General features: G+C 34.0%; 1 protein-coding gene across 9 annotated transcripts; it reads left to right on the forward strand.

The window, feature by feature from the left end:
• The first annotated feature begins 5614 nt into the window (after positions 1-5614).
• LOC133876097 (histone-lysine N-methyltransferase ASHH3-like) lies at positions 5615-12695 on the forward strand. Of its 9 annotated transcripts, none has more exons than XM_062314383.1 (15): positions 5615-5771; positions 6072-6117; positions 6451-6580; positions 6962-7073; positions 7599-7704; positions 8418-8496; positions 8596-8767; positions 8850-8930; positions 9038-9212; positions 9884-9953; positions 10089-10176; positions 11060-11108; positions 11237-11321; positions 12071-12128; positions 12224-12695. In XM_062314383.1, exons 2-13 carry the CDS (start codon positions 6100-6102, stop codon positions 11306-11308), a joined length of 1152 nt encoding a protein of 383 aa, XP_062170367.1. In that variant the 5' UTR covers positions 5615-5771; positions 6072-6099; the 3' UTR covers positions 11309-11321; positions 12071-12128; positions 12224-12695. The 9 variants fall into 9 exon arrangements, with proteins under 9 accessions (XP_062170367.1, XP_062170400.1, XP_062170373.1 ...); XM_062314416.1 differs by having other exon boundaries at positions 9038-9164; positions 9926-9953; XM_062314389.1 differs by having other exon boundaries at positions 5616-5771; positions 9926-9953.
• Positions 12696-13210: the final 515 nt, after the last annotated feature.

Raw genomic sequence — 13210 nt, forward strand, 5'->3', positions numbered from 1 at the left:
GGCCCTTCGGTGAAGACGTCTGGGTGTACGTTTGTTTCGATTAGGAGAGCTTAGCTGGATATTCCTTTTGGCATGTGTACATCTTTTGGGATAGGCACTGTATAGCAGGATCTGCTAGTTACAAAACATAAAGGTGCTAGTATGTCGCCTATGATAATTTATGCCTGGATTTGCATCCCTTACTTCTCCAAAATTAGGAGTGTGACATACGCTACTCCTGAAAAGAAAATAAAATTGTTATGATAGTTTTTTACCTCTCCCATTGGCTAGTTTGGAGTGGTCGGTCACCTTTATTGGTCGCTTTGGGATCGTCCGACCACCCCATTTTCTGCTTTGGAGGCAGTAAAACATTTCCTTTGGCTTAATTTTAGATTTTTTTTTTCTTTTTCTTTTTCACAATCTAACATGTCAACAGTCTACAATTGACGAAATAATTAAGAATGATTGGTTAATAAATCAACCACTACCTAATTAAAGACCTACACTACACTACATCGTTTATTTTGCCATACGAGAGCCTCTTTGTCAAATGCCGTCTATTTAATTTGCTTTTAACGTTGAAATGCACGTTAAAATTGGACCAAGATTCTCTCCAGTTGAGAGGAACTGGAGAGGAGTCGGTCCTTTATACACAAAGACATTTTTATAATTTCACATATTTTTGTAATTTCACATGGTATAAATTATAAAAATGTCTCTAAATATAAATGACCGGCTCTTCTTCGGTGCACCTTTGGCATTGTTTCTTCAAAATGCTAAATATTTGATCGTTGTAGTCCAATTTCCTTTACAGCATATGTGCTGTTAAATTATTACAGAATGGGAGTCGAATCCTTAGGTAAAAAGCCTATGGGGAATTGGGCATAAAAAACCAACACTAACCTGCACATTTCCCTACCTTCATACTGGCCTTTGAACTCACCAGACCTTGCCAGTTGTTCTTCATGGGCATCACACCAGAAGAATCATCCTCTTGAATCCCTCCAGTATTAATTAACCAACTTGCTTTCACAAATTATGCTTCGCAGCCACAGTTATCTGAACCATAAAAGGGGACAGAAAAAAATAAAATAAAATAAAAAAATGCCACAATCGATAAAAGATTTGTCCTAAGCTATGACCAGCGTCCAGCAACACCATGAAACTCTAGCCAAGAGCATCAGGGATTGGGAACCTTTGCCTTGACTATAAAATCCGATTGCCAAGGATGCATCAATGGATTCTTACAGAACTTTATGAAATGCTAGAAAGATAAGAGAAATAGAACAGAGACCAATATTTGGAGAAAAATAAAGCATATCACTTGCAGATCGAGTGAAGATGAAGTATGGGCCTCTAAATCATCCATGCTCATGTTAGCTACCTGATCACCGGGTTCGGATCCTTTCCAGTTGCCGGTTCCTTTTTTTCAATGAGCAAAATTGTTATTTTACTTAAAACTGAAATGTTTTGAAGAACCAGTTCTATAAAAATAGTTATTTTTTAAGGAGCAAAATGAACCGGAGAGGATCCAAATCACCAATCACCACTGGCATTAAAACATTGTTGTTATTCATAAATGCAATCACATCGTACTTAATAGAGATTGGAGGGGGGGGGGGGGGGGGGAAGGGAATTAATCCTAGGTTTTTATAATTTTAACTTAGTTCTTAAGCTTTAAATTTCAAAAATTAGGTTCTCAAGCTTTTCAAATAGGCCTCTCCATCAACATGCTATCTAATTAATTAACTGTATGTTATCTTAGACCAATCAATTAATGTCATGTGACGCTCGTTTGACATGCCATGTATATATCTACTATACATGCCACATCCTACAATTACAATAAATTACAAATATAATTTACATTTTAATTTTTTTTTATTTAGCGTACATTTATGATTTTAAAGTAATTATGTCATGTAGCACTTATAGTGGTTACATTATAGGTGATCAATAGTCTAGCAAATTCAGATTATTTAAAAATGAGGAGTTCAAACTCGAAAAATAGTTTACAATTTTTTTTAAAAAAATGGAAATTAAAGAAAGCTTTCCTTTGACGAGTAAATCAAGATTTTCGATCCTATCAAACATTTAAAATATATATATATTAGAAAATATTTTTAGTCAAAACAATCGAATCTAAACGATAAATTTAGCAAAACAAGTGAAAAGGCTATTTGGAGGTTAGCCCAAGCTTCAAGCTAACAAGCGTGTCCAGCAAAGTTTCTTCTTCATTGACTTGCAATTTCACAGATGGCTTATTTATAGAGACCAGCCCATTTGTATTCAGTTTTACAATTCTGACCCAGCTAATTAGCAATACAAAAAAACATAAAAAGCCCAACTAAAAGGCTTGACCTCGTGGGCCCAATATTATTCAGTTAAAATGCCAGTTTCTAACCTAGCAAAACGCAGCTGTTAATACACAAAACGCACCCCTTCGTTCTTCAATATTCTTCAGACTCCTGGATGCACGCCAGCTCACCCCACAACCGTTAAGATTGCGCCACATCTACTCACCTTTAATTATCCAGATGTTCCTCAAGCCCAGTTTTATAGACGCTCCTTCTTTCATTTCACCCCTTTTTCCTCTACAGCTGTTCAAATCCAAGAGCTCTCCCCTTCGGGCGGGAGGGAAATCCACATACAAACTGATTTTACAATTGCCACGTGTTATAATTGGCATGATCCCTTGTCGATCTATCCTCTTCATCTTCAAAGTCGCTTAACAAAATATATATATATATATATATATATATATATATATATATATATATATATATAGACCTTTATTATGAAATATAAATTATCAATCTTATATCATTCTCTCGACTTTTATTTTTGGGAAAAATCATACTTAATCCTTAAACTTTTATCTTATTTGAATTTAGTCATTGGGTTTCTAATTTCAAGAATATTATCCTTAAATTTTACACAAATTTTAAATAGGCTAATATGTCACTTTTTTCTTTAAGATTAGAAAAAATTACAATTTAGCCCCTCAAACTGCTAATCATTTTGTAAGTAACCCCATAAACTGTCAATGCTTGGACTCTGGCCTCCTAAACTACCAAAACGTTTTAAGAATGCCCATTTTGTCATAATATGCTTATAATATTCCAATCACGTGTCATTTTTGAATTAAAAAATAAAAATTAAATTAATTTCTTTTTTAAAAAAAAAACTACTTCAATTTTTTTTTTAAAAAAAAAAAACATAAATTGGTGTTTAAGGGATGACCCGCAAGCCATCTCATGACACCCCCTCCCCAAAGGGAGTGGTTGCCACTGATAACCACCCCCCAACACCCAATTCTTTTTATTATTATTATTATTAAAAAAATAAAATTTTAGTTTTTTCTTCTTTTTTTTTTATTTAATTTTTTTGTTTTTTAGTTTCTTTTATTTATTTTTAAATTTAACTTTTATCTTTTTTTTTAAAAAAAATTTACACGTGCACGTGGCATGGGTATTTTATGCATATTTCGATAAAATTGGCATTTTTTAAAACGTTTTGGTAGTTTGTGAGGCCATAATCCAAGCGTTGGTAGTTCGTGAGACTACTTGCAAAATGATTGACAATTTGAGGGTTAAACTGTAATTTTTCCTTAAGATTAATAATTTGTCATATTTCATGTGTGTCTCAATTGACACATCAGCATCTAATATCAATGCAACATCATTAAGTGCCAAGTCATCCATAGAAAAAGAAAAATAAAATAAAATAAAATGAGAAGAAGACCTAACTCTAGAAACAAAAACCATATTCTTTGTCATTTTAATCTTTTATATTTGTAACATTAGATAGAAAAACCATTAAATTTAATGCTGACATGGACATTGACATTGTATTGGGTGCTAAAATAAACCATAGACTGTCAAATAAAACACAAGTGGCAAATAAAAAATCGTTAACTTCGACACTAGATTAATAGAGGGATCAATTTGAAACTTGGGCAAAATCTAAAGATCTTATTTTTTTAATTAAAAACTTAAGGACTAAATCTAAATCAAATGAAAAATTTTAAGGACTAAATATTATCTTTTTTTCCTTTAATTTTGGAGAGAAATTAACTATTTGTAGGCTTTAATTGTGATGCTAAAATTTTAATCAGATTATAAAGATGTTCATAAATATCAATTTATTTTATTTTATTTTATTTTAGAGAATTTAGCTATTTGTAGGTTTTAATTTTGACATCTAAAAAGTAAATTGTATTATAAAAATGCTCATAAGTATTAAATGGTACATTTGTATGTTTGATATTTGAAATTTGAATTCAACTATTAATTAGTGCTCGAATTCCGATGCCAAAAAAAAAAAAAAAATAAAGATGTTTGGATGTTGATAAAGTTTAAATTATATTTAAAATTATTTTTTGGTGATAGTTATATGAGAGCATTTTTTTCACGAAAAACCATGATAAGAAATTATTGGAGGTATGAAAAATTGTGTAGAATGATTGAAGTTATGAAAATTAGTGTGGAATAATGATTAAAATAAATTGTTTAATATAAATAAATATGAATAAATTACAAATAAATAATCTACCATCCGATAAAAATACGGATTTATTTTAATTTATTAGCCCAACCGAGTGCTCTCTAGTTGGAAAGCACTCTTATTTGAAAAGTCTTATCTTTGAAAAAATAAAATAAAATAAAATAAACTAAACTATAAATCAACTGCCACGTGTTTGACATTCAAGACATTGTTTCACGCGTTTGACGTGTTGGACGAAACAAAAGCCGGGCATCTAACTTGCGTTGGACTTGGAAAAGTGTCTTGGAATTTGGGTTTTCACACTTGAAATTCAGGGTGAATTCGGGTTACCATCGAGTTTAAAACAGGGTTGTATTATATATCTGTTTTCACTAAAAATCTCGAAACTATAGCATGTAGAGTTTGTTTGTTTTTTTATTTATTTTTCATCCAAACATACCAAAAAGTTTTTATGTTTGATTGCCTAATAGGTGAAATTTACCATTATAATAAATTATTTTAGAAAATGACAATTTTTACCGCATAGTGATCTCCAGCAATTTTATTATCTGAATTGCTAACAATTTGAACAACGAATGTGAAAGAGCCTCTATGTGGCTTAGCCCGAATTTGAGAGAATTCGGACAGGTGGCTGTGAGATATCACTTATGGGATTTACTTAAACAAATAAAAATTAAGCTGTTCAACTACTTATTCGGTTAGATGGGTCCCATAAGAAGTCTATCACAATCACTTTGTAGAAGATCCTGATCTGTCTCCAACAACCCAACACCTACATAGACAGGTTGACTCTATAAAAACTCTTTCATATTTAATGCTCGCATCGTTAGCAATTTGAATCTAAAATTTATAGAGATTCGAATGCTTTTACTTGAATTAGGATTTACAGTAATTACTTATCCAAATTACCTATAAAAAAAATTACTTATTCAAATTATTAATAATTTAAGTAAATAATGTGAGAAAACTCGTATCAGTTATAAGATCTGGTAAATTTTGAACTGATCATATAAACTCTCAGATTATCTGCCTGAAATACTAGGAACTGTGACAGGTAATTTCGGTCAAACCTTATCCTATTTACTTTACAAGCGCTTATGAGTGACGGTGAAACGCTTCCATATTTGGAAGTTGGGTTTTAGTACACGCGAGAAAGTAGATACATAGAAAGAGAGAGAAGTGGGGGGTTAAAAGGAAACGGGCGCGCCTAGGTTTTCATCAGCGCAATGGCCGCTACAGGAGACTGCTGTGCCACTGGTCGCGGTTAGCGGTTTTCATTCTCTCGGGTGAGCATTCAACACTCACACTTCTTTTCTTCATGTCCATGCTTCTTCTTCTTCTTCCTCTCTCTCTTTCTCTCTCTCCTCTCTCCTCTCTCCTCTCTCTCTGTGGCTGATTTCGCTCGTATTTCGGTTTTTCGGCTTCAATTCCATGAAATTAGGTCTTAAAATAACACCTAATTGTTTCACTGAGTGGAGTAAAACCTGTCCGAGTATAGAAACTTGTTGATTTTCTTCATTTTCTCATGCAATTATCTTGGCCTCTATCCCACTTTGAGATATTGATTTCACTATTTGATTATGTAGGGCCTTTATTTCGCTGCTACTTGATGCCATGCCTGCTACAAAGAAGGTTGATTAAAGTTTACATGCTTGAGTTGAGAGTTTCGTTTCCTTTCTTGCTTGGTAGTAAGAATTTGATTTACATGATTTTCGTTCTCTTTCTTGAAATATTTTGCTTCTTCACCACACACACATATATATTTAACATTTTGATCTTTGATTTCGCATCAGTATGGTCTAAATAATTTCTAGGCACTAAAAATTTGGAGTTGAGTTTGGGATAGGGTACTATAGTGTTTGTGTGTTTTGTCCATTCAAGTGTGTTTTTTAGGGCTACTTTGCAGTCTGTAATGCTGATTGAATCATTGTAATTAAGGATTCTTGTTGTTTTCTGTTTAATCAGAATCCTGAGCACAATCACGTTGGGATTGTATTCAACAAGTTGATGAAGCAGATTGAAAATCCTGTTGATTTCGAACTTCCAGATTGGTTTAACAAATGGAAGCCTACGCCCTACACATTTATAAAGCGCAGTATCCTTTTCAAAATTTTGTCTATGTACACATATTATAGTAGTAAGTTACTTTGTGAAATTTATGAAGGGTTTACATAACAAGTTTGCACCAACTTGGTTAGGATTCTAGCATGTTTAACATTGGCATAATTTTGGTCACTTTTATTTTCTATCAAGTCTTCTTCTCTTCTTTTTTTTTAACGTTATTTGTTGTTTTATGTCTCACTAGTTAGAGTACCTTAACTTCAATTCTTTTTGGTGTCACCCAGCTGACACACATCAGTTTTTGATTTATAGTTTCATATGTTCCAAACTGTTAGGTTCTCTCTGTCTCTGTCTCTGTCTCTGTCTCTCTGTCTCTCTTTTATGGTTTCCTTTTGTTGACACTGACAAACTTAAGATATATATCTCACGAAAAAGATTAAAAGACGCCTTGAGGATGATGGAATATTCTGTTCCTGTAGCCCTTCACCTGGATCTTCTAGTGTTTGTGGTAGAGATTGCCATTGCGGGTAAGGAACGTCTTGGTGAACCGTAGTTGTTATGACTTAAATGTCTTAAAATAGGGCTGTTGACAGTTGTAATTGAATGATATATAGTTGTCTATCACTTTGATCATCTAATGAGTTCCTTTGTATCATTTTTGTACTTGGGAACTTTTGTTACAATTTCAAATATCAACTACTTGTTTTTTTCCCCTTTTTAAGGATAAATAATAAAACATTTATTGAAAAAAAAAAAAAATCGGTGCAAACATCGACGATGTTCTAACTTCTCTTCTTGCATTCTTATATTTATAATTTTTGTATACTTATCAAAAAAAATATTTATAATTTTTGTATACACCCACCTGGTAACTTGTGCATATGGGCAGTATTCCAATTTGTGATCCTGTTTACAGAACATTGCATGTGTTGAGTCCACTTATGATGCACGTGATTGCCTGCCCCTTATTTCAATTTTGTTTCATCTAACTGTAAGATTCTTCATTAACAAGAAGGATTTCCGTTGCATAATTTGACAGTTTCTTCATATAGGATGCTTCTATCTAGCTGCTCCTCTGGCTGTAAATGCGGGTGTTCATGCCTCAACAAACCATTCCAGCACCAACCTGTGAAGAAGATGAAACTGGTGAAGGTACAAGTTGCGTATTCTCTTTAAGATTTTTTAAATGACTTGCATTCTGTGCAGCAAATTTTTCTTGCTCCCTATTATGATACATTGAGAAAAGGAAAATTATCACCAAAAAAGGAGGATGGGAGATGCTCTCAGGGACAAATCGAGCTATAAAAGCTACAGAACTGTAACTCCAAACAACCAAGCATTAAAGACCAAAATTCTATCCAGATTGAGATAATTACCAGATCTTCGCAAAATATTTGAGATACTTACCTGCCATGTCACCAGATTTGACTGATACATTTTGCCGTTGTGAACTCATTCGTTGAAAGGCAGCTATATATATATATATATATATATATATATATATATATATATATATATATTGGTTTGAGTGAGTGGCCCCAGGGGTGGGGGAGGGCGCGAATGGAACCATTTGAAAGCAATGGATTTGTCATCAACTCTTTCCTGTTAATCTGGAGTTTTTGTTATGGCTATCCATTATCATAATTAGTAGCCCCAAGTTAGCATATTTGGTAGTTGACAAAGCTCGCTCTCACTTTCTCCCTCACACAGGCTACTTAATCTTCTTTCTAAGTATTCATGTTTGTTTCAATTGATCTGAATTTTTTGTCTTATAACATTATCATGTATTGTAACTTGATCACTCAAAACTTTTTGTTGCTGCATGGATGTGCACAATAAAATACCAATTTAAATTGAACTGTTGCTTGCAGACTGAGAAATGTGGTTCTGGAATCGTGGCGGATGAAGATATCAAACAAGGAGAGTTTGTAATAGAATATGTGGGAGAAGGTGACCTGTTCAGCCAACATATATTTATATGTACCACCTATGTCTAGTGTGTTGTATTCTTTAGAAGCCATTTAATTAATGCTTCTTCTTTTTATGCAGTTATTGATGACAAAACATGTGAGGAAAGGCTTTGGAATATGAAACACCGTGGAGAGACAAACTTTTACTTGTGTGAAATTAATCGAGATATGGTAATTGATGCGACATACAAGGGAAACAAGTCAAGATATATAAACCATAGTTGTTGTCCAAATACTGAGATGCAAAAATGGTTCTCCACTGATCCTTAATGCTGTTTTTGTGGTTAATAGTTTTGATTTAATCTTATATGCCTTGGTTTTTTCCTTTTCAAGGATAATTGATGGGGAAACAAGGATTGGCATATTTGCAACTCGCAACATAAAAAAGGGGGAGCATCTGACTTATGATTATCAGTATGAGCCATTGCATAACTCTTTAGTTGCATCTCTTCACTTGCAATAGGTTGCATAACTTGATGAAACTTGGTATTCTCGGTAGTCCAGTCTAACAAATTTAGCAGGTTTGTTCAGTTTGGTGCAGATCAAGATTGCCATTGCGGTGCTATTGATTGCAGGCAGAAGCTGGGGGTCAGACCTGCCAAGCCTAAGATGTCTTCAGATGCCGCATTGAAACTAGTAGCATATCAGGTGGCTGTGTCATCTCCCAAATTGAAAGCAATTCTGTCTGGAAGAGATGTATGTATAGATGGGTGTTTGATAATGTCAAAGATGACGTAGAAACTCCAATGCCATTTTACAAATAATGTTGTCTTGATTGTTGATTATGGATAGATTTAGTGTATCCCTAAAGGCTGTATCACCCTCAAACTTAATCTGAGAATTTCTGTTATTTCCGTCTCTACATGCAACCTAGTTTACTCCCACTACGGCTACACCCTACAGACATTTTCTCCTAGTTGTGCCATGGCAAGAGTCATTGTGGTAATATTAGCCTGAGCAACCCATGCCAATGCCAACCTTGGAGGAATAGATGGTCCCATCCCATGTGCTAAATTATGGATTATATTATTTTTGCCTTTTCTCCTTGTAAAGTTTAATTAGCATATTGGAGAAAAAAAAGACTTAATTGCCTATCGGAAGCTTTCTTTTTCTCTTTAGTGTTTCCTTTCCCTATTGTTTTCCTACGTTAACCACTTTGCCCATCCTTGGGCTTCCTTGATCATTTAGACAGTGAACTTAAGCAGGTGCTGACTTGTATAAAAATGACCATTTGAATTCCCACAAATGTGTGATTTGCAAATATTAATTTGTTTACAATAGACTACATTTTGGTTTTATAAGATTTCTAGCTTGCATCAATGACTGCTTATGTCATTTTTGTGTGTATAACGTGCTTAAATTTGAAGTTCTGCAAAACACGGACTAATTATTGGATATTTGTCTGGAAGGTTTATCAGAACGGAGGTTTACGTGTAGGTAAGGAAGTTTTTTATTTTTTCTTATGTTAAATGCTTTTTCTTCTAGTAGATCAAATGTTATAAAGTTATGATTTCTTTTATTTGTTTATTTGAAGCTCATCCTCTTTTTCTCATATATTAAACTGTCATTCAGGGAGTTCACATGTTCGTAATGAACCAAAAGCTTTCTCCCGTAATTGCATTGGTGAAGTTATTAGGATAACCCGCCCCATGAATGAGAGGTACTTTCAGAATCCTTTTGCATTTAGCGAGTGTTATTTCAAGTACAATGTTGAGAAACAATCTTAGGACAATTGCTATTGCCGTATTTCTTTTGTCATTTGTTTTGTTTTGTGTTTTGTGTTTTTTTTTTTTCCCCGGGGGAAGGGGTCACTTTTGAACAAATTACTTTTACGGGTGTACCCGGTATGTCCTTCTTTTGCTTCCCATAAGAGCCGCTTTCCCCCCTCCCTTTCAGGGGGTGGCCCACACCCCACCTCCCTCATCTTGCAGCCAATACAAAGAAGAAATAAAGGATACATTAATTTGTGGCAATGTAGGCTGCCTACACATGCTTGATTGGACCAACCTAGTTGTAGTAAAAGGATTTGTTTGTTGCCCTATGGGCTGCTTTCAAGAACTCATTTACATTATATATCAAGCAGATTGTGTGATGCTTTCTTATGTCTGAATTTTTCGTCGCATTAATTACTTTCCAAATGATCAACGGTTTGAAATGTTACTTCATAATCTTTTTAAAAAGAACTGTTTAGTTATTTAAGAAATGAATCCTGGAAGCACATAATTTGTTTTTCCCAGTAAAATGTTTTGATATTTTATTCAAACATTTTGTAGTGATGTAATTTTCTTAATTTGTTTGATTTAGCTGAACTAATCTTACTGGATTAATATTCCCTGTTACTCTTTTATTTCTTATTTACTTTTTATGTTCGTAAAGTGCCATTCACTAGAATTTTGACTTCAAATGTTGAGTTGTCACATGTTTTCTTTCTTTTCTTTTCTCTTTTTTTTTGGATAGGTTTGAGTTGTGACATACTGACATTTTATGTTTTATTATAGCTTACTCTACTAAATATTTTCATTTCCATGCGTTATATGTTCCAGGACCTTTGGGATTATCAAACGTTTTGATAACTTTTCCAAAAAACACTCGGTAAGAGATTGCTTTATGTTGATTGATAAAAATAAAATAAAATAAAATAAAAATAGATTGCTCTATGTTGGTTTCTATCGATTTGATGAGCATAAGAAACTTATGTGAATAGAGGTATGTTTTTGCAGATCATGTTTGAAGATGGTGCTGTCGAATTTCTTGACATGACAAAAGAAGATTGGGAATTTGTAATGTTGTGATTTTTAGTGTGGGGTAAGTACAAGTTTTGTTTTTGATCCCTTGTTAGGTAATCTTATCTGTATCTTACAATCATTTTTGCCAACTCTTTGCGGTTATATCTTAGCAAAGTTGAGGAATAAAATAAGAAACTAAGTTGTGATATTTGAGTAACAGAAAAGTAATATTAGAGGGGAATGATTTGCTAACTTTTGGTGTGGATTTTGGGGAAGTGGTGAAGCTTGATTGCGGTTTGTGTCTTGATCGAGGGTGAAGGTGCTCAAGTAGGTTTTGTTCATTGCGGTAATGGTAACATTATGCATTGGATAAACAGTGAAGTATGTTTCAGGTGATGAGGAGGTTATTACTGTTGAATTTAAGAGGTTTTCTGTGAGTTTTAATGTAGCTGGAGGTCTGATCGGAAGTTTTGTATCATAGTTTTTCTCTTTTTCCCTTTTTATTTTTTTTCGTGTTTAGTTTACCTTTTTTTTCTTGTGCGTTTACCGAGGAGGAGAAAAAGGGGGTGGATCTTCTTTATTTTATTTTTTCCCCTTCTTTTTTAACCTTTCGTAACATTACCATGTTTTATCCAGTCTTGGTGGCACTGGCACATATTGCCATACCTGTTGCTTTACCTTTCTTTTATATTCAGAGAGCTCCACAATTTTTATGTTTTTGTTTGCAAATTTATTATTGTTTTAAGTTTGTACAGAATGACAGGTGATTAGTTTTCTTTTAAAATGTTTGTTGATTTCCCTTATTTGATTTTATTTCCATGGTTGAAGGACTTTGGTGAAGCAAAGATCGCACAGATGGTCATAAGCAATTGTAACATGTTTCACTGTATGTCCATATTCTCTTTTCGGGCTTTGTCAATGGCTTTAAAACGAATATGTAATGAGGTTAAAACTCAGATAAACTTGTTTGTTGAATTTCAGGTATCAATCACTACTAAGAGCATCGGCTCTATTGTCTCTCATAAAACAAGGATCCATCTGCCTTGCGCATGACTCGCAAGAATGCAATACCAATGAATGAGCCATGGTTGTGCGCTCTCATAAAATAAGCATTCGTCGTTCCTTGCATGGAATTCACCAAAAATGTTGTACCATTTTTTTTCCCCCCAATAAGGAGTTTGTAAACTGATTCCATTGATGTTCAAGATATTTTTGTAGGGTGAAACTGGTAAGGTCCCCTCTTGGATGGATATGAGGGGTTTGCTTTGCCTGTGGTGCTGGAGTCCCAAAAGGGCTGATGCTATACACACTTGGGCAATAAATAACCGCGTTGTAAGATATGGTTTCAAAGCCAAGCTGGGTTGTGTTCTGTGCCCCTGTGAACTTGAAATGCCCCTGGATTTAGGTTCTCAGAAGTTGGTAGAGTACGACAGATCTCTTCTTCTTTTGTTAATCTTCAATGTCTTTTGAATAGGGAACTGATTGTTACACCGGCTGATATAATCAGTTTGCTATTCTGCGTACTCATGTCACACCAGCTGATATAATTTGTGGTAAGTGGCTTACGGTTTTCATTGTCAATCACTTAAAGAAACAAAAGTGCAACCTCCTTAAAACACATTATATCAGCCGGTGTGATATTACTCATGTCTTTTGTATGTTCTGAGATTACTCATGTCTTTTGTATGTTCTGAGATGCCCCTGGTGAAAGGGTATTTCTTTTGAATCTTGGTGTTGCAATTAGAAATTTTGGACATGGGTAACTTGACACTATCTGAATAATTCGTTTGGTGCTTCCATCCTAGAACATTTTCAGAGGCACGATGAGTAATCGGGTGGTCAACATTACTCTTATATCTCTTTTCTTGATGCATCCACATGTATGTATGTTAATCCTATGTCACATATAAATGCCCATCTTTTTGTAATGCTTAAAGTCATTAGTGCGTGTGTTCATTTTTGCCATCG

Source organism: Alnus glutinosa, chromosome 1 (genome assembly GCF_958979055.1).
Source record: "Alnus glutinosa chromosome 1, dhAlnGlut1.1, whole genome shotgun sequence".
Taxonomy (NCBI): Eukaryota; Viridiplantae; Streptophyta; class Magnoliopsida; order Fagales; family Betulaceae; genus Alnus; species Alnus glutinosa.